The sequence below is a fragment of the Balaenoptera physalus genome, assembly GCF_965194825.1.
Source record: "Balaenoptera physalus genome assembly, chromosome: 2".
Taxonomy (NCBI): Eukaryota; Metazoa; Chordata; class Mammalia; order Artiodactyla; family Balaenopteridae; genus Balaenoptera; species Balaenoptera physalus.
In genome coordinates, this window is record NC_138883.1 from 92286824 (window position 1) to 92309095 (window position 22272).

The following is a 22272-nucleotide window of genomic DNA, read 5'->3' on the forward strand; positions in this document are numbered from 1 at the left end:
ACACATACAGACTGAAAGTGAGGGGATGGAAAAAGATATTCCATGCAAATGGAAATCAAAAGAAAGCTGGAGTAGCAATTCACATATCAGACAAAATAGACTTTAAAATAAATACTATTACAAGAGACAAAGACGGACACAACATAATGATCAAGGGATCAATCCAAGTAGAAGATATAACAATTGTAAATATTTATGCATCCAACGTAGGAGCACCTCAATACATAAGACAAATGCTAACAGCCATAAAAGGGGAAATCGAGAGTAACACAGCCATAGTAGGGGACTTTAACACCCCGCTTGCACCAATGGACAGATCATCCAAAATGAAAATAAATAAGGAAACACAAGCTTTAAATGATACATTAAACAAGATGGACTTAATTGATATTTATAGGACATTTCATCCAAAAACAACAGAATACACGTTCTTCTCAAGTGCTCATGGAACATTCTCCAGGTTAGATCATATCTTGGGTCACATATCAAGCCTGGGTAAATTTAAGAAAATTGAAATCATATCAAGTATCTTTTCCGACCACAACGCTCTGAGACTAGATATCAATTACAGGAAAAAATCTGTAAAAAATACAAACACATGGAGGCTACACAATATGCTACTAAATAACCAAGAGATCACTGAAGAAGTCAAAGAGTAAATCAAAAAATACCTAGACACAAATGACAATGAAAACATGATATGACCCAAAACCTATGGGATGCAGCAAAAGCAGTTCCAAGAGTGGTTTATACCAATACAATCCTACCTCAAGAAACAAGAAACATCTCAAATAAACAACCTAAACTTACACCTAAAGCAATTAGAGAAAGAAGAACAAAAAAACCCCAAAGTTAGCAGAAGGAAAGAAATCATAAAGATCAGATCAGAAATAAATGAAAAAGAAATGAAGGAAACGATAGCAAAGATCAATAAAACGAAAAGCTGGTTCTTTGAGAAGATAAACAAAATTGATAAACCATTAGCCAGACTCATGAAGAAAAAAAGGGAGAAGACTCAAATCAATAGAATTAGAAATGAAAAACAAGTAACAACTGACACTGCAGAAATACAGAGGATCATGAGAAATTACTACAAGCAACTCTATGCCAATAAAATGGACAACCTGGAAGAAATGGACAAATTCTGAGAAAACCACACCTTCTGAGACTGAACCAGGAAGAAGTAGAATACATAAACAAACCAATCACAACCACTGAAATTGAGACTGTGATTAAAAATCTTCCAACAAACAAAAGCCCAGGACCAGATGGCTTCACAGGTGAATTCTATCAAACATTTAGAGAAGAACTAACACCTATCCTTCTCAAACTCTTCCAAAATATAGCAGATGGAAGAACACTCCCAAGCTCATTCTATGAGGCCACCATCACCCTGATACCAAAACCAGACAAAGATTTCGCAAGGAAAGAAAACTGCAGGCCAATATCACTGATGAACATAGATGCAAAAATCTTCAACAAAATACTAGCAAACAGAATCCAACGGCACATTAAAAGGATCATACACCATGATCAAGTGGGGTTTATCCCAGGAATGCAAGGATTCTTCAATATATGCAAATCAATCAATGTGAAGGAGAAAAACCACATGATCATCTCAATAGATGCAGAAAAAGCTTTTGACAAAATTCAACACCCATTTATGATAGAAACCCTCCAGAAAGTAGGCATAGAGGGAACCTACCTCAACATAATAAAGGCCATATGTGACAAACCCACAGCCAGCATCGTTCTCAATGCTGAAAAACTGAAACCATTTCCTCTAAGATCAGGAACAAGACAAAGTTGCCCACTCTCACCACTATTATTCAACATAGTTTTGGAAGATTTAACCACAGCAATCAGAGAAGAAAAAGAAATAAAAGGAATCCAAATCAGAAAAGAAGAAGTAAAGCTGTCACTGTTTGCAGATGACATGATACTATACATAGAGAATCCTAAAGATGCTATCAGAAAACTACTAGAGCTAATCAATGAATTTGGTAAAGTAGCAGGATACAAAATTAATGCACAGAAATCTCTTGCATTCCTATACACTAATGATGAAAAATCTGAAAGAGAAATTAAGGAAACACTCCCATTTACCACTGTAACAAAAAGAATAAAATACCTAGGAATAAACCTACCTAAGGAGAAAAAAGACGTGTATGCAGAAAACTATAAGACACTGATGAAAGAAATTAAAGATGATACCAACAGATGGAGAGATATACCATGTTCTTGGATTGGAAGAATCAACATTGTGAAAATGACTATACCACCCAAAGCAATCTACAGATTCAGTGCAATCATTATCAAACCACCAATGGCATTCTTCACAGAACTAGAACAAAAAATTTCACAATTTGTATGGAAACCAGAAGACCCCGAATAGCCAAAGTAGTCTTGAGAAAGAGAAATGGAGCTGGAGGAATCAGGCTTCTGGACTTCAGACTCTTATAAAGCTACAGTCATCAAGACAGTATGGTCCTGGCACAAAAACAGAAATATAGATCAATGGAACAGGATAGAAAGCCCAGAGATAAACCCACACACATATGGTCACCTTATCTTTGATAAAGGAGGCAAGAGTATACAATGGAGAAAAGACAGCCTCTTCAATAAGTGGTGCTGGGAAAACTGGACAGCTACATGGAAAAGAATGAAAGTAGAACACTCCCTAACACCATACACAAAAATAAACTCAAAATGGATTAAAGATCTAAATGTAAGGCGAGGCACTATAAAACTTTTAGAGGAAAACATAGGCAGAACAGTCTATGACATAAATCGCAGCAAGATCCTTTTTGACCCACCTCCTAGAGAAATGGAAATAGAAACAAAAATAAACAAATGGGACCTAATGAAACTGAAAAGCTTTTGCACAGCAAAGGAAACCATAAACAAGATGAAAAGACAACCCTCAGAACGGGAGAAAATATTTGCAAATGAAGCAACTGAAAAAGGATTGATCTCCAAAATTTACAAGCAGCTCATGAAGCGCAATATCAAAAAAACAAACAACCCAATCCAAAAATGGGCAGAAGACCTAAATAGACATTTCTCCAAAGACGATATACAGATTGCCAACAAACACATGAAAGGATGCTCAACATCACTAATCATTAGAGAAATGCAAATCAAAGGTACAATGAGGTATCACCTCATACCAGTCAGAATGGCCATCATCAAAAAATCTACAAACAATAACTGCTGGAGAGTGTGTGGAGAAAAGGGAACCCTCTTGCACTTTTGGTGGGAATGTAAACTGATACAGCCACTATGGAGAACAGTATGGAGGTTCCTTAAAAAACTAAAAATAGAACTACCATACAACCCATCAATCCCACTACTGGGCATATACCCTGAGAAAACCATAACTCAAAAAGAGTCACATACCACAATGTTCATTGCAGCTCTATTTACAATAGCCAGGACATGGAAGCAACATAAGTGTCCATCAACAGGTGAATGGATGAAGAAGATATGGCATATATATACAATGGAATATTACCCAGCCATAAAAAGAAATGAAATTGAGTTATCTGTAGTGAGGTGGATGGACCTAGAGTCTGTCATACAGAGTGAAGTTAAGTCAGAAAGAGAAAAACAAATACTGTATGCTAACACATATATATGGAATCTAAAAAAAGAAAATAATAATAATGGTTCTGAAGAACCTAGGGGCAGGACAAGAATAAAGACGCAGACGTAGCGAATGGACTTGAGGACACGGGGAGGGGGAAGGGTAAGCTGGGACAAAGTGAGAGAGGCATGGACATATATACACTACCAAATGTAGAATAGATAGCTAGTAGGAAGCAGCTGCATAGCACAGGGAGATCAGCTCGGTGCTTTGTGACCACCTAGAGGGGAGGGATAGGGAGGGTGGGAGGGAGACGAAAGAGAGAGGAGATATGGGGATATATGTATATGTATAGCTGATTCACTTTGTTATACAGCAGAAACTAACACACCATTGTAAAGCAATTATACTCCAATAAAGATGTTAAAAAAAACAAAAAGAATTTACCATGGCACTGCAGTCCTTAATATAACAAATCTAAATGCCTTTATTCATTCACTCAATAAATATTTTCTGAAGCTTTCCTATCTCCAAGGACATAGCAGTGAACAAATCCAAAGGCAAAGTCCCCACTTTCATGGAATTATATTCTAGGGTAAGCCTCTCTCGCTCAGGTCCCTTCCACAGCCTTTCTCCTTACCTTATAAGGTTACCCAGCCCGTCAAGACTTCTCCAGTTGAATCGTGAGAGACTCCTTACTGTCCCACAGTTTTCCCATTCCTGTCTGTTCTTTTGTTTTTTCTGCCTGGAATACCCTTATATTTTCTGACCTGTTGTCAGTATCCAGCCTTTGCTTTTAGTTCCTGCTCAAAAGTTACTTTGTTGAGAAAATCATCCCTAATGTAATTATTTCTTCATTATTTTTATTTCATAATGAACTTGAACAATGCATTCAGTTTTCATTTATACCTATCTCCTCATGACTCTTGCAAATATTTCTTGTCTTCCAAAGTTGATTATAAACTTATTGAGGTAAAACCTGTGTCTTCTACTTTTTTTCACGTGTGGTAGAGACTATTTATTGTCCTGTAATATACATTTTCACCTTCCTCCTTTTAATACTAGAACCCCCTAAAATTTTATCTGGTGACATAGTTGTCCAAGTAGAGATTACATTTCCCAGTCTTCTTTGCAACGAGTTAAGGTGACAGAGACTAAATTCCGGTCAATGGAATGTCAACAGAAGTGATTGTTTGCCCTCTACTTCCTTATCCCCCTTCCTATGGACTGGAATGTGATCTTGGAAGTGATCAGTCATCTTGGACCTTGAAGATGAGGGCAAACCCCAAGGGAATGGTAATACAAGAGAGGTCATCTGGGTTTTCTGGGCTACCTTTTGGAGCAGACCTTTCTTATTCTGGTAGATGGCCTATGGCCTTGAATTTTTATGCACTAGGAAAACAAACTTCTGTCTTAATTAGGTCACTGTTCTTGGCCTTTTATAAAACATTGAAACTAATATCCTAACTAATACAATGCTCCTTATACTACTTAACATAGAATATTATGAGTAGACTGCTAAATAAATACCTATTAAGTGAGTGTATGTACCTCTGAATTTAATGACATAAGTATTCAGTAATAAAGTGATTTGGTTTTGGTTTTGTTTTTTCTTGAATATTCCGTTCATTCTGTGTTTAAAAGAGAAAGGGTGGTTCTGATATATTTTTTAAATAAATTTATTTATTTATTTTTGGCTGCATTGGGTCTTTGTTATTGTGCGAGGGCTTTCTCTAGTTGCAGTGAGCGGGGTCTACTCTTCATTGTGGCGCGCAGGCTTCTCATTGCGGTGGCTTCTCTTGTTGCGGAGCATGGGCTCTAGGCACATGGTCTTCAGTAGTTGTGGCATGTGGGCTCAGTAGTTGTGGCTCATGGGCTCTAGAGCGAAGGCTCAGTAGTTGTGGCGCACAGGCTTAGTTGCTCCGTGGCATGTGGATCTCCCGGACCAGGGGTCAAACCCATGTCCCCTACATTGGCAGGAGGATTCTTAACCACTGTGCCACCAGGGAAGCCCAGTTCTGATATTTTTTTTCACTGAATTATATTCATTTTGTTGGAAATATGACACACTGTCAATATACTCTGTCCTTCTGATATCACTGAATAAGACTTTTGGAAGAACTATCTGGAATAGGATAGTTTGGCAGTAAAATGTGTCATTAAAGTGAGAAGTTTTAAATAAATAGGAAACCTTGCAGAAATCTTACAGTTTTGAAATCTATAGAGAAACATGGTCACTGTTGATGTCTGTAGCTCCTTGTCCTGTCCAAGTGCACCATTACCTCGCAGGATTACAAAGCAGAGGAAACAACATACCTCCAAATCTCCCGAGATATTGGCACCAGCAAGAATCCCAGTTGCTGCTGGGAAAAAAATGGCAAAGACAGAGAAGAAGCCTTCACCTTTTGTGAAGCTTGGCCCAAAGTTTTCTGCAAATATTGATGCTGCAACACAAATAATGAGAAAATTATCATGTAGACTTTCTTCACAGGTAGGAGATAAAGTTACATTTGGCTTCTATAGCCCTAAATGCAAAGTGTTCCTATAATCTAAATGGAATAAGCTTGAAGATATTGGTGTACTCCTGATGAACCTCATGTGAATATTTGCCAAGAGTCAAAATACATGTCAGAAGGTTTTAGATCTCTAGGACATACCCTGAAAAATCAATAATTTTCATGCAAACAGAGACCCATGCTGTCTAACTTCTTTGAATCTAGAAGATTGAAAAGAAGGAAATGGAAAATTCTCTCATGACCCTACTGGCATACTCACAAATATACCACACAACATTGCCGCACACACATACAGCTACATTCTCACATATATATGCACCTTAATCAGCACACTGCTTTTCTATGCCTTTTTAAAAAAAATTATAGGAGAAACTTGTGGGTGAGGCTGTCTTATGGTTTTTTTTACTAATGTTCTAACCTCCCTGCCCCTGTCTCTAGAGTTGGATCTTAGATCCTTATACCAAATTCTCATGTATAGGAGACTATATATATATATTCTCTCTTTATATATAATATATATATATGAAGAGAGAGAGAGAGGAGCTTTGGTCATAAAATAATAATATCCCACAGGTTGTCACCAAATTATTTAAATGAAAAGGAAACAGGGACTTCCCTGGTGGCACAGTGGTTAAGAATCCGCCTGCCAATGCAGAGGACACGGGTTTGAGCCCTGGTCTGGGAAGATCCCACGTGCCGCAGAGCAGCTAAGCCCGTGCACCACGAGCACTACCGAGCCTGTGCTCTAGAGCCCACGAGCCACAACTACTGAGCCCACAGGCCGCAACTACTGAAGGCTGTGTGCTCTAGGGCCTGTGCTCAGCAACAAGAGAAGCCACCACAGTGATAAGCCTGCGCACTGCAATGAAGAGTAGCTCCTACTTGCTGCAACTAGAGAAAGCCCGCGTGCAGCAACAATGACCCAATGCAGCCAAAAAATAATTTTTTAAAAAAGAAAAAAATTAAAATATAGAAAAGGAACAATGTAGAAGAAAAACAGAAAGAAAAACAAAGAAAGAAAAGGAAGGAAGAAAAATATGAACAAAAGAATCTGGGATGATGCAAAAATAAGGAAAGAAAATTTAAAACATAAAAATTACAGCAGGAGCTGGAAGAAGGGAAAAGAATCAAAAGGAAAAGGATTTGCAAAGCAAACAAGACAATTCTACAAAGAAAAAGAATCAGGAAGAAAGAAGTGATGTGATATAAAAAGGGAACAAATACTGACAACTGAGTAAATAATGAAGGGAAATGTAAAAAACCCTCAGCAGTGGATTCTTGAGTAAGCTAGAGTGGAAAGATAGGAAAGAGTGGATAGGCAGAGTAGAATAGAAGAGAGAAGTCAAAATTTATGCCCAGTGCCATGCCATTATCACAGATGCTATATCTACAATCTTTTATGCTTGAAAACCTGACAGTGATGCTCAACTAGGTAATGCTATAAGAAAGCAAGGGTCAAAATTCTAGCAGGAAGAAAAAAATGACTGTGTTTGACTTCAGTGCTCTCAGTGGTTGGACACATTGTCTGAGCTATGCTCTCTTTCTTGTACACGCACTCTACTTCTACTATTTGACAGAGACAACAGTGTGTCCAGAACTTTAAGGTTTTCAAAGCACTTTAACATCTGCTATCTTACTTGCTTTTCAAAATCCCTTTAGGAAGTTGTTATCATCACCCCCACCCTGGCAGGAAAATCTGAGAACCAATCATGGCAGTTTGCAGCAGGATTGAGACTCACTCTGGTTCTCCTGACTCCAACCCCAGGCTCTTCCCTGGATCACACTGGGATTCCAATGGCTGGGATAGGAATCATGGGGATGGTGATGGGGGCAGGCAATGGAGAATCATTTATTGCAGAGCAAGTTATTTGTCATATGTACCTTGGTAATTAAAGAAACCTCTGGACTTTTTGTCATTGTTGGATGGAATGACAGTTCCAATGAAGAAGTTTACAATAGCAATGAGAAGAATGATCAGAAGAATCACTTGAGCCTGGAATGACAAAGTAACAGGAGGTCAAATTAGATTTATTCAATGACTTTTTACATAATTATAAAAGTTATAAGTGCCCACTGAAGAAAGACCCTATCTAATAATTCCAGTTAAGATTCTACTATCCAAAGTAGGTAATAAGTTATGTTCTCATAAAACGGCATCTTAATGAGCCTTATTTGGCCTGAGTATAGATGTTACACTTTTAATGGGTGCATGTGCTTGGGCACTTGAAGGTGACATTTCAAGAGCATTTCAAGTACTAAGTGGGTAACTTAGTGCAGTGTTCCTAAGAATATAAATGGAGCCAAAAGACTGAACACTGACAGAGTTGGTTTCTTTCCTAGGCAGAGCACCTATGGATTCCTCCCCTTCCCAGTAATAACTGCAGAAGGAGTATGAGAACACAGAATGATGCATAGAATTCCCATGATGCCTAGTGCACTTGACGTTGGGCTACCATACCAGTGTGTGCCCAGCATAAGCAGTCTGCAAGGTTGACCAGCCAAATCACTGTTCTTTAGTCCATCTGACGTTTCATAGAGGTTACTGGCTTGGCATTCCCATATGCTGTTCCCTCTGCTGGAAACACACTTTTCCCTATACTTTGCAAAACTGTATCTTTCCTCTCATCCATTATGTATTAGTTACCTCCTCAGAGAGGCCTTTCTTGATCACGGAATCTAAACAATAACAGCTAATGTTCACAGAGGGCTTACAATACAACAGATGCACATCTAACTTTACCAATATTCTTTCAGGTAAATAATACCACCCACAACTGTATGAAGTAGGTAATACTGCTATCATCATTTTAAAGATAAAGAAACTGAGAAACAGAGAGGTGAAGTAATTTACTAAAGGTCATATAGACATAAACCAGGTTCAACTCCACTCTAACTACAGAGCTGGAGCTCTAAATTCTACCTTCTACTGTCATGAAACTACATTGCCTCCCTGGGGGAATAATCTAACGTATGTTCCCCCTGTTATGTTCTATCTCAGTGCCCTGTTTATTTACTTTATAGCACTTTCACAATTTACCATTCCATATTTACTTGTTTATGTGCTTGTTTATTACTCAGCTCCCCGTAGACCATATGCTCAACTATGGCAGGGATTGTGCCTGTGTGGGTCACAACTGAACATACGGTGCCTAGCAGAATGCCCAGCACATGATAAGCACTTTGTCAATTTTTGTTTAATGTATGAATACATAATCTGGAAATAAATGCCAGGTGGGAATGTTTCCTATTGCCTTATGCAAGTGGGAGGCTTTTGCTATCTTTCCATTTCTGGTGACCACTTGATGTCTAGTTACTGCACCTCCAGGCACATAGGAACATAGGAGTTTCAATTGTACTAGTCACTGTAGAGAGTTACAAAGCAAGCAAAAGACATGCTCTCCATCATTCAGAAATTTACTAACTGATTTACTAATAGTTAAATCCAGATATTCTCTAGTTCCAGGGCTTCTGATGCCCTCAAATTTGCTGCTGGAGTACTGGATTTCAGAGGGGAATGATAGTTTCTGCCTGTTATTTTCTCCCAACACACTTGCCATTTCTTGTGGGTTTCAGCACTCACAGCCAGCTTGGAAGGGGATACCAGGGTGTGAAGATGGCAGTAATCTTGTTGGCTGTGTTACTGTGACTATAGCATAGAGGACAAAGCACAGGCCTGATCACATGAGCTGTGAGTTACGACTGCCTGGACTTCGTGCTTTGAGGGCTTGGTGTTCCACCAAGCACTGACCTGGCTCCTTTTATCATAGAAAGTAATAATAGCAATTCTTTTTGAATATGGAGTTCCTTCTATTCCTGCAATTTGTTCGGGAAGCTGACTAGCAGTTGTTGGTAATATCATTTTGAGAAATTCACCTTTGCTTCCCATTCCATTCCAGCTACTGAAATTCCCAAAAGAATCACCACTGTGATGGAGCCTATTATCCGGATGTCATTGGTTGGATCCACCATCATCGAATTACTCTCCTGGAACAACAACAAAAAAATCACTAAAATGGTTAGAAGCTTTTTTTGCCTATATGTCTTATTGTAGAATTTAACAGTAAGAAGAGATACCATGCAATAATGTCTGGGGCTACACAGGATAATGGAAAAATGAAATGCTCATAAATTGGAGAAGATAAAGAGTCTAATATTATTTTTTCCTGTGATAATAGGCCTTTGATAGCCAAGGCTAGGAGTTACAAATTTTAGGGATTCATTCTAGGCACAGCTTTTAAATCTACTGTAACACTAAGTAAAATTATGGGTACATACAGATATCATGTTTTGTTTCAGAAGAATGACTAGTTATTTTTATGTGTCAAGGGGAATCTTAGAAGAATAAAAATGAGTGGTTTCCAATGTGAATATCAAAAAAAAAATAAGTGCTACTCGATTAAAGAACAAACTATGAACTATATAATCCACTCATTTATTCCATCTAATTTTCAAATAGAGGTACCAGTTGAATTCAGTGTCTGCCATCACTACCATGAAAGGAGGACCAGAAGTTAGCTCATATTCTAGCTAGTTAATGTGTTCACATATATACCATCCAGATGGGGCACCTAAACTAAAAAAGGCCCAGTTTCCTGCAGTGAGTTCTTCTAATGTTTGAACTTTCTTTCCCTTTGGAAATCTATAACCATAATAGTAATATTGCTGCTGACAATAATTCCCATTATCTTTTCTTTCATATTTTACACTGTATTTCATGTACATGATTTCATTTGATCTGTACCACATTTCTGTGACAGACATAAACAATATTATTAGCCCATACTATAGATTTGAAAAACAAGGTTCAGATGAACAGAGAGACTGGTCCAAAATCTCTCAGCTGGTAAGTGTGAGAGCCAGGACTCTGAGCCAGTTCTGATGCCAAGCCTAGGGCTCCTTCAACTATATTCAGCTTCCACATTCTGCAGAATAAATCTGTTTCCTCTCATCTTGCTATAATGATATCCCCTAGTGCCCTGAAAAAGCAAAATAAACCAAATTATCTTGCTTGGCTGAAGAAAAGAAAAGCTTTTAATTACCTTAAGAAGATCTACCACAGTCTCAGCAAATCCCACCACATACATAGCAACAGCCACTGCATTGGCAAAAGCAAAGATCAAGCCTATAGACCCACCAAACTCGGGCCCTAAGCTTCTGGAAATAAGGTAGTAGGCCCCACCTGAAACAAGAAATGAACATGCTTTACATTGAGGAACTTTTAGAGGATTTAGTTTATATGACCAAATAATTTTGAATGTCTGAGAACATTTAAAATACTAATTATTCTAATAAAAATATTATAAATCCTAGTAATTTTAGAAATCTTGTTCACTGTAATGAATAACTTAGCCCTGCCTTATGTTCTGTATATAATCTACAATAGAACTACTCTGACTAAATAAAATCCAATTTATTGAAACCTATAATACACAAATGCTACTAATAAGAATACAGCAAACTTTACCCCACAAATTCTTTGTCTTTTAAAAAACTTCATTGAAGAGTTCAAATTAATAATGTAACTGAAGTAAAATTTCATATCTGAAATTTCCAGGAACAGGCAGGCCCAGGCAGAAAATGAAGTGGATAAAGTTTATCATTGTCGTTCTAACTTCCTTTCTGGTATAATTTCTGGTACACTTTTACTACATTAAAAAGGTACCTGTATAGTGCTATGGATTATCCGCTCTATAAATCAGACTTAGTTTTGATGGTTTTAGCTCAAGAAGGCATGGTTATTGCCAAATACCCATATGTGTATGGGTGTGGCAAATGGGAAGTAAGGTAGGGAGGGCCTGGAACGATTGCTTCTCCCTTGGACCTTGAAAAGAAGGTTCTGCTCATGGCTGTATACTTCTGGGCACAGGAAAGACTGAGCCAGAATAGTTAACTACCTCAGGAGTTCTGAGAGCATGTTACTGAAGGTTAAAATGACTAGATGTTGAAAGGCCTAGATAACTAGATGTTATCACGGACCATAGTGAATCAATGACTTCCTGTACTGAGCTAGGCTTAGAAGTAGACAGAATTGGTAAAGGAATGACACTGAACACACATATCTACAACCAAAATTATCTTTCACTGAAAAGTTTTCACTGTTTCCTCCACTATAGTAACTCCTTTGGGTTAAGACGACAGCATCCTCTCTAAAAATGTAAACTTTTATTTGGGTGGGGCAAATCCCCATTACTTTCTTTGTCCTGATTACATTAAATCAGTTAGCAGCAAGTTACTAGGCTTGGTCAAAATGAGAGACAGGCAGGAGCTGTGAGAAGAGCAGTTTTGTAGGTAGGATGGTGTTTTAGAAGGCCCTGGGTAGGGAGATCTGGATAAGGTACCCAAGTAGAGACCCCAGGAGCCAAAACAGAATTGGAGGGGGAAGAAGGGAAGCTAGAGGAACAATGAGACAAACTTCAACCCCTCATTCTCTGCCCAGGCCTGCTTGTTCCTGGATGATTTGAAAGTAACTCTTTGTTTTATTTGTTTTTATTTTCTTTTTAAGAATCTTCTCAAGCTTATTGGCCATTAGGAGCATAGTGCTGGGGTGAACTCTGAAGGCTCACTGAGTAGGAAGAGTCAGCAGTGTCAGCTGGGGTGCTGGAGAAGACCCCTTCTGAGGGGCCCTGAGAGAGAGCCAGTGGGGTCCGTCCAAGTCACAAAGAAACCGTTTATTTCACTCTAATACTCTATGCTTTCTTTCTGGACACCTGGTCATTCTCTACTTTATAAACATGTTTAATCACAGGAAGTGGGCCAAAAAAATCTTTTCTGGAGATCTCTTAATTTTAGTTGAAAAGAATCATGCCTTGCTATTTAAATTTTGGATTATTTTGTTTTGTTTTAGGGCTTCTGGAGACTAAGTATCAATGTACAAATTTTACTTCCAACATTAAACCAACTCTAGACATTACTGCATAATCAAAGCTTATAGCCATAAGTACATGAATTGGCTTACCTCCTCTTACTACTCCATTTGTGCAAATAGCGGACATAGAAATACCTGTGAGTGTTGTCACTACCACACTCAGGCCAATGATGATGACTCCAAGACCTGAAAAATCCCCCAAGAAAGGTGTTTGGCTCCAGTACTTCAAGAAGTCACCAGTACTTCAGGAGGCAGCAGTCTGAATCTTGTCAAGGAAGGAACAGTCTCCCTATGAAAAACCTGAAACGTTCTAAAAGATCCCATTCCATCTAGGTCTAGGAAGGTCTAGGAAGCACCTGAAATGTACTAAACTTTAAAACTGAAGCTGTGTCGAGAAGTCATTTTCCAAGAAACACCAGCAAGAGGTGTGCAGTAGCCTGAAAAATAAAGCATTTACCCAAGGAATTTGAGCATCTGGAAATCATGACCTGCAACGTGCCGGAGAGGACCATTAGAAAAGAGACCACAGCTGACGAGAGTAGACCAGGACTATACACACAGTACCTTGTGTTTCCTTCTGTGTCCAGCTCATCCACATAGTTAGCCAGGCTTCAGGAACGCTGGGCTACTTTCTTGTTCCCACCAAAAAGAAGTATAATAAAAAGTTTTTGCCTACCCGTAGGAAGTGATGAGAGCATTTAGATATCTTAGAAATTTTACCTCCACGAACAAACCCGTTAGTTGCTATTGCAGAAGTTGACAACCCAGTAATAGAAGTTACCATGGTGGAAAGAAGAATTATGATAACTCCAAGACCTGTTAGCAATGAAAGACAGAAGATATTACATTTTACTTTTCTTCCTTGGATTCCCTATTGCTGCAAACTATACTGCTTTGAATTTAAGTGTTCACATCCAAGCCTTGGGCCCCAATGGAGTTCCTTCGTGCTAAGGAGAAACGGGTTTGCCTGGCGTAAAGACCAAGTTGGAAAACTGCTCGTTATGATGAAGGATGGTTTCCAAAAGCAAACACAATCTAAAATGCAGCCCTGGAAAGGAAAAGTTGACTTACGCTGGTGTCCTGGGAGAGAAACTACCCTGGCTGCGAAAAGAGAAAACATAACATTTGACCTTCTCTCTTGCTGGAGAGGAACCTGAATGAGAAAGTTGGAGGTTTGACAAAGGTTAAATCCTTCTCCATTTTTCTTGCGTCTCTTTTTGCCTGGCAGGGGGGGAAAAAAAAGGAACCAACTTGGATTACCTTTGAAAACACTCCAGAAAGGTCAGTGGTGAGCTATTTGAGCCTGTGTTGCCTTTACCTTACAAATGATCATGCGGGTCACAGGTTTAATTACCTCCTCTGACATATCCATTTGTAGCAATAGCAGAGGTGGATAAACCAGTGATAGCAGTCACTGTCACGGCTAAGCTGATGATAATCACACCAAGACCTCAGTTGAGAGAGGAAAAATAAAGGCAATTAAATGGTGGAATAACCCATTAGATCATTTACATAAAAGCCAGCACGTCTAGAGTAATCACCAAAGGACCATATCTGAGTTTAACAAGTTGGTCTGGAAATCACCACAGAGTAAATGCCTAGCATTGAAGTTTTCTGCCTGAAGTAGCACAGATCCAAGAAACTCAAGACCTAAGATGTGCAGTGCAAAGTTTCACATAACCGAACAACGATGGCTGGTCAAAATTCAACATGAACCTCACTATTTATGAAGTTCCAGACACCCATAAACATAATAATTGGTCTGAACAATCCCAAGCTGTTAATATTACTAGAGTGTAGATGTTCATCCTTCCAGGGAACTATCTTTTTATGTATATTTGATTGTGTAGGAGTGGAAAATTACATATAGTATAGAAAATTGTTCATCTGGCAGATGAGTAAAGTAGAAAGAATCAAATCAAACTGCATTTACTTACTGGCTATGTGAACTCTGGCAAGTTACCTATTTTCTGAGCCAAAAATGACAATGAAATTAGAAAGAATGTGCGTGTAAAGTGGCCGTGTATAAAGAAAGTAGTGGCATGTATAAAGACAGAATGCATGTGTAAAGTAAAGTAGCATAGTGCATAGAACACAGTACATAATCAATGGCATTGCTTTTTGATCAAATCCACAATAGTCATAACAGCTGTTGTTTATTAAAAGCCAACTATATATCCAGCTGTGCTAGGTGGTATGTGAAATGCAAGGAAAAATAAAAATGAAAAAAGCTGCCCTCAAGGATCTTATGGTTCAGAATCATTTATTATGAGAGGGAGAAAGTAGACCAGAATTCAGAGGAAGGCAAGGCTGCTTTCAGTTTCAGGAAATACACAGCTAGGAGGACACTGAAGGGTAGCAGAATATGCTGTCCCCAAATTTGCCGCTTTAGCATAAGGATTATTTTGAGCTAAAGACAGTTGAAAAGAAGAAGATACCTCTTATTTGCCTAAAGGCAGGACATAAATTTGTAATGGTGTCTTCTCTTTCCTCTATACTGGGGACAGTTAATCAGCTAGACTGGAGACAGCTGGAGATGGTACTAGAGGAAATTACATAGACTTTACTAACTAGCCCTTATCTTCCATTAGTTCCCCCATGTATTTGCCTTCCCACAATGTGCCACTCTAGAAACTCAGTCTTTTCCTTTGTCTTGTTACTTCTCTAAAAATGTGTTGTTCTGTTAAGATGCTTGTATAAGCCCAAGTTCTAACCACCCCTTTGAGTTACTCAGTGCTGAAGATTCCCATGTACATGCACGATGCACATGTTAATAAACTTCTGATTGTTTTTCTCTTGTTAATCTGTATGTTGTCAGTCTACTTTACAGGGCCCTAGCCAATGAGCCTAAGATGAGTAGAGGGAAAACAGTTTTTCCTCCCCTACATTACCCTTCTCAGGGGAGATCAACCTCAAATTCAGGGAGAACTTGTAGGCACTGAAGTCACCCTGGCTCCAGCCAGAATGTGCTTGCCTAGGTCTGTTTGGTGTGTTCCTTGACATAAAGTGAATGCTTCATAAATGTTGTTGATAGCCTCGCTTGTTCCAAGGATGATAAGAAGGGCAGTTAGCCAAGAGAGGCTGTGATCTCTCTGACCATGCCCTAGAACAAGGGGAAGTGGAAGGAAGTTAAGGACAGAAATGGGAATGAGGTATTGGAAGCTGGCTCTTTTGATGCCTCCAGTTATATCCTGGCTCTAGCAGAAGTTTCTAGGCTATTTTACAGTTAAAGTGCAGTAGGAAGAGGCTAACCATGGGTATGAGGTGCAAACTTAGACTGTATTGGTTTGGCCCCTATAGATTCCTAAACATTTGGTGTCGTAAGAAATGCTTGCACTAAATTCTTTGTATCTTTTGCAGGGATCCTGTGGTGAGCATCGCCTCTACATCACTGTGCAGTTTCAAGTCTGTGTGCCAGTAAAGGTGACTTCTTTTTTTTTTTTTTTTTTTTGCACTTCATTTTAACTCTTGACTTTATTTTGAGGAAGTTTGATACCAAATGTTTAGCTCACCCCAGCAACAGTAGAGAACCAAATAGTTTGCATTTCACGACATTAAACCTACTCTGACTTTTATTATTTCCCTACCCCTTATATTCCCTTTGCCTTTATTTTACAAACAATTCTTAATTTATCCTTTGGCATCATATATATTTCTGTAAACCATTTAAAATTCTGGAACAAAGTTGTATGCATTTAAACAGCAAGGGATTTGCTTCCCTCTCACAATCAAACATAAAATCCCAGGGCAAAAAGCAGCTTAGAAAACATTCAGTTCATAGTTTTCTCAAACTTCAGTCCTTGAACCACCTGCTTCAGGAAATGCCTGGGGTGCTTATTAAAAATGCCCAGACTTACTGACTTTGGATCTTTCCAAGTGAATCCCAGGATCCTGCAGTTTTGTAACTATCTTCCCAGGTAATTCTTATGCACCCCACAGTCTGAAGATTATTGTTGAGCTACCCTCAGCCAATCTCAATCTGTGTCTGCCTGTTCAGCAAGGTTCTTTAGCTTTATCTTCAAAGAATTGTTTGGGAAACAATTAATCCAGCTCCCTAATTTTCAGATGAGACAGTGAAACGCACCAAATATAAATGACTTGCTTCAGGTCATACTTGCTTTTCATGCCCTTCTTCCTTGCTTGATGTTTAAGTTTATTGGATACCATCATGCCCCAGCCAAGGTGGTCAAGACAGAGAACAACTAGATGGCACTATCAGCTCATTCTACCAATTGCTTTTGGGGACAAGGCAGCCAGAACTTATAGCCCCAGATGGTTACCCAAGGACTGTAGCTACCATTACTCCTGGCTACAGCTTCCTTCTGGCTTTTTTCCCAGGGTCTGAGCTTGAAAGTGTATTCAGGTATCTTCCCCAGGCTACCCCCAAAGCCAGAAGGGGGTACTGCTTGTACTTGTTTGTCTTCTTTCCCAGTAAAAGGGACCCAATTTGGACCCAGATGGTGACTTAATCAACTCATTCAGCTTTAAGTTCGTGACAAAGTCCAGTAAAACTGAGTAAGGGTGATAGTAAGTTTCTACTACTCACTAAAGTCTATTTTCTCGGAATAAAAACAAAAAAACCCCCCTCCATTCAAAGGAAAACCCACTGGACACCCATTGAGGTAGAGCTCTACTCTTTTCTGAAGTTGGATTTGACTACTTAAATAAAAGATCCTTATTAAAACAATACTGATGTTTGAAAGTATAATAAACAGTTTAGCAGAAGATAGAATTCTTCATATTCTACAATTTTGCAATAAACATGAAACTGGGTTGACTGTGAAGAATAATGTAAGATCTGATTAAAGGTCAGATTATTACCCAAACATATGGATTTTAAATAAGTTGCATTAAAAAGAATCACTCCTGCCCTGGGCTACACTCACACCTCCAAACAAAGTAATGTTTCCTGATGCTCTCAATAAGTTACTAAACTGCCCTTAAAAAACTAATTTTGCATGAAACCCTGGAGCAATAACTTGGCAATATTAAGATGCAGATTTTCCATGGAATAGCATATACTTATTTTGGACCCTGAGGCTGTAAGTGTTCATTTGATATGCATCATAAAGCCAGCAAGAAGCCCTTTGTCAGGAACCCAGCAGTTGCCAAACACACAACGAGGAAAAACTATGGGAACTGGTTCCAGCTCTTTCTTTTCCGCATTAAGTCTTCTGGTGATTCTGAATCTGTTTTGAGGAGCGAAGGCAATAAATAATGACCAAGTACCTTTTAAATGTGAATTGAGATACATTTTGGAGTAGAATCTGAAAGCACATCTGAACGTCTGTGTTCTTGATACTAATGATTTATAGGTGTGCCCCCCACAAAGTGAACCTATAATGTATTTTCCATATATAGAGTAGAACATCATTAATTTTTATCACATTGAATCAGAAACTTTGATATAATTCAAATAAATTTTTATATAAATTTTAGTAGTATACTCGCAATAAAAATATTTGCCACAGGAAACAATACTTTAAATAAAATACAATATTTAAAAACATTAAATAAGCACTCAAAATAATTTCAACATCATCCATTTCCATTTAGAAAAATTATCAATAGTTATGTACATTATCTTAGTCTTTTTACCTGTCTTTTTTTAAGCTTCTATCTGGCAATAGTTTATTAACCTTTGTTTTCTTACTACTTGTACCTGCAAGTAACACTATTTTCTCTGGAAAATGTTCAACAATTCAGCATTTTTATTAGTCAAGTCACAGTTTCACCAGTTTTCCCACAAGTTATTTTTGTTTAGTGATGTTTTGCTAATAATCGTAAGGGGGAATACTCTGATGAATGTCAGTATGTCCCAAAATATGAATAGTATTATTTAAAATGAATGTATCTCTATATACTTGTACACCTAAAACTCTATGAAAAGATGAAATATTTACTTGAGCATTTATCTGGCTGGCAAGCTGGAAAATTCCAGTCTCCCAGGAGTTAACACTTTACCTGTCTTCTCTGACAAACAGTGTCAAAGAGGCAAAGTAAAAGAGCCCAAGTGCAGATTAATTCTGTGATCTTCATCTCACGTTCAGCGTTAATGGTGAAAATAAGTTGCTTATTGAGTTTTTAATTTACACTGAAAACTACATAGGAGGGAAAAAGTGCTTACCGATCCCAGCTTCTCCAACAATCCAGGAGAGGCGAATGAAGAGCATGACACCCCAGATGTTCAGCATACATCTTACCTGTGGGTTGAGGGAGCATGGAAAAGGACATGAGAAGTGACGGTGGGGCAACACCCAGCCATCCTTGTAACTCTAGTGTTCAGGCCTTATTAACACTTAGTCCACTAGGACATTGAACAGATAGTTTCCATTTGTAAACACAGGAGCTTTCTCACCAGCACACCTTTCACCCATCCAAACTTCACGGCACCGGCTTGATCTCCTTCCTTGTTTTCAGCTTGTTCATCACCAGGCATCCCATCACCATTGGCAACCACGTCAGCTGAACCCGGGGCCACTGATACATTCTGCATTTTTACAGATAGCGAAACATGGTATTTGGTCAACACATGGTTCCATAAAACTTCCAGAGGCAAATCAAAACAATTGACATAAAACTTGAGAAAAAAAACAAACATATTCCAGTCATTTTAATAAGATGATTATTTTTTGCCCTGGGAGTTTATGCGTTCATTTTGTGGGTGATTTTAGGCACCACCGAGACTGTGAGGGTGGTAAAGGAAACTGGGCAGTTCTTCTACTGTTGAGAATATTACCTTAGGAGAAAACCATGGGATTTGGATAAATTTAGAATACAAAAAGATCAAAAGAGAGAAGAGGGAATGCAAGGTGGGGAGGAAAGCTTATCAAGAGTGAATGAGGGTCTTTTAGAAGGCAAGGTAAGAGGGCCAGAAAGTTAACCTTCCTCACTAATGCAGTGTTTGGCCTTCTTTCCATTAACCTCCCTGGGCTTCATTTTATCCATCTAAAAAAAATGATAACAAAACTTCTCCACTCACGTCAGAGTATCTTTAAGAAGATTCAATAGAAGTAACACATAGAAGTGTTTTCTTTAAAAAAAAAAAAAAAGTTTAGAGTATTCTTAAAATACTCTAGAGAGTTGTTTGTTCTTAACTTGAGAGAAATTCAAGTTGGTTACTTGGGTAACCAGTGTAATATAATGTGATAAGAGTTATTGTATGTGAACTGAATTGGAGGAAGATGGTGGTATGGGTTATTTCTCAGTACCAACCAAGGGCCTGCCATTCAGCAGGCCATCGATAAACAGTATTGAATTGAAGGTCACCCGATCTCTACCACTTAAAAGCAGATGACCTAGCTTCTTTTAATCCATTCTTGCCTCCTATTTCTTTTTCTTCCTTCCCTATTGGGTATTCCATTTCTCACTGTTTCCTCTGTGCAGGCCACATTAAATAAGAGACAGAAAGGGAATGAATCCCAAGTCAGATCATCTTACTATTTTTTGACAGCATTAGGAAAAATTTGAATGGCATAGGAAACTGAAATTAAAAGTTAAAATTTAGTTTTGAATTACCTGAGAAATATCTTAATCTTAAGCATCCTCAGTCCCTATTTATGCAGATAATTGAAAGCTGACATCATATAGTCATATTAATGTAAGATATGGATAAACAAAGTCCATAGAAACTGAGGCTGAACTGGGCAGAAACTGGTGATTTATAGCAGTCACAAATGCAAGTCATGCATGTAATTCAAAATTTTTCAGTAGGTACTTCAAAAACAGTAAAAAGAAATTAGTGAAATAACTTGGGGTCAGATATGGATTCTTACATTAAAAAATACATATCATTTTTGTAGAGTATCATATTTCCCATATTTATAATATAAATATTCATTAGCAGTAGGGGCACCCCACCTTGTAGGAGGGACCTGAATTACAGACTATTTTAATAATATACTTTACTTAATAGATCTGTATGAAATATTATGTCAGCATATGGTCATTATAAAAATATTGATGAGATATTGTACATTCTTTTTTTCCATACTGTGTCTTTGGAATCCAGTGTGTGTTTTACACTGATAGTACATCTCAATTTGTACTAACCATGTTTCAAGTACTCAATAGCCACATGTGGCTAGAGTTATCATATTGGATCCTCACATGTCTATACAATACAGTCAATTACAGATGGATGAAATATTTGAGGTTCTTCTCCAGTCAATTAAAAATTATATTTTTCTCTGAAAGGATTCTACATTCATAAGGCAGCTGAGTAGTTCAAATGTAACTTTTATTTTGCATAACTGGAAAAATCAATGAGAGCAAGGAATTGAGGAATGTGTTAAAATACTCATGAATGTTAAAGAGATTACTTGGTCAGGAGATTCATTTATTTGATTTGATTTGAGAAAAACTTTTAAAATTGTCAATATTCTAGTTAATCAAGATCCCATGGCCAGGGCTTCCCTGGTGGCGCAGTGGTTAAGAATCCGCCTGCCAATGCAGGGGACACGGGTTCGAGCCCTGATCTGGGAAGATCCCACATGCCATGGAGCAACCAAGCCTGTGCACCACAACTACTGAAACCTGTGCGCCCAGAGCCCGTGCTCTGTAACAAGAGAAGCCACTGCAATGAGAAGCCCACGCACCACAACCAAGAATAGCCCCCGCTCGCCACAACTACAGAAAGCCCGCGCGCAGCAACGAAGACCCAACGCAGCCAAAAATAAATAAATTAAATAAATTAAAAAAAAAAAAAGATCCCATGGCCAGACCATCAGTGGCTACTCAATCAAGGAGAAGGCAATTTCCTTTTTCTGGGTTAATTGGGGAGTCCATGAGACAGAGCTTTAGTCACTCACTTTTTAAAGGCAATCTTGGGAATAAAACCCATGTTTCCTGATTAAACCTGAACTTGAGGGTTTGGTCCAGGAAACTACTCTGCTCTCTGATGAATTCTGATGGTAACTTTGACCCTTAGATCTGGATTGATGAGAATACCAATAATTGTTAAAAAAAAACAAAAAACAAACAAACAAAACAATATCTTACAATGTAGGCTAAAGAATAAATGGGATATTTTAAATTTCTCCTTAAGTGAACATTTCTATCTAATGGATACCCTTCTGGTTACAGTTTAACAGTTCTTCAGTTTATCACTGGGACATCACAATGTGAAGCAAAAATAATGTTCTATGAGGGCATGTCAAGGAAATCATTATATATAGAAATTAGTAAGGCAATAATTTTCTAAATTATTAAAAAATAGAGTCACTGTAGGATTTTCAACTCTCTCTTAGGTAATATGTTCAACCTGCTAGAGTTTCAAAGTTTTAAATATATTTATAACACAGAGG

General features: G+C 38.2%; 1 protein-coding gene and 2 long non-coding RNA genes across 9 annotated transcripts in view; 2 read left to right on the forward strand and 1 right to left on the reverse strand.

Moving 5' to 3' along the window:
- Nucleotides 1-7977, forward strand: part of LOC309654660 — a 94832-nt gene extending 86855 nt beyond the window's left edge. The window contains exon 5 of the long non-coding RNA XR_014260385.1: nucleotides 7762-7977. This is a non-coding gene — a long non-coding RNA (uncharacterized lncRNA). The remainder of the gene's footprint in view (nucleotides 1-7761) is intronic.
- The window catches only part of SLC12A1 (solute carrier family 12 member 1), a 92451-nt gene that overhangs the window by 61334 nt on the left and 8845 nt on the right, over nucleotides 1-22272 (reverse strand). For 2 of the 7 annotated variants that reach the window (XM_082448985.1, XM_082448991.1), the window contains 9 exons: nucleotides 19326-19457; nucleotides 19095-19170; nucleotides 14322-14417; nucleotides 13688-13783; nucleotides 13058-13153; nucleotides 11142-11281; nucleotides 9976-10086; nucleotides 7984-8095; nucleotides 5903-6030 (listed from right to left, as the gene is read on the reverse strand). In XM_082448985.1, the coding sequence (XP_082305111.1) occupies nucleotides 5903-6030; nucleotides 7984-8095; nucleotides 9976-10086; nucleotides 11142-11281; nucleotides 13058-13153; nucleotides 13688-13783; nucleotides 14322-14417; nucleotides 19095-19170; nucleotides 19326-19457 (987 nt within the window). The remainder of the gene's footprint in view (nucleotides 1-5902; nucleotides 6031-7983; nucleotides 8096-9975; nucleotides 10087-11141; nucleotides 11282-13057; nucleotides 13154-13687; nucleotides 13784-14321; nucleotides 14418-19094; nucleotides 19171-19325; nucleotides 19458-22272) is intronic. The other 5 variants (XM_082448987.1, XM_082448986.1, XM_082448990.1 and 2 more) reach the window with 5 other exon arrangements.
- The window catches only part of LOC309654661, a 29400-nt gene continuing 21551 nt past the window's right edge, over nucleotides 14424-22272 (forward strand). Inside the window, exon 1 of the long non-coding RNA XR_014260386.1 lies at nucleotides 14424-16390. This is a non-coding gene — a long non-coding RNA (uncharacterized lncRNA). The remainder of the gene's footprint in view (nucleotides 16391-22272) is intronic.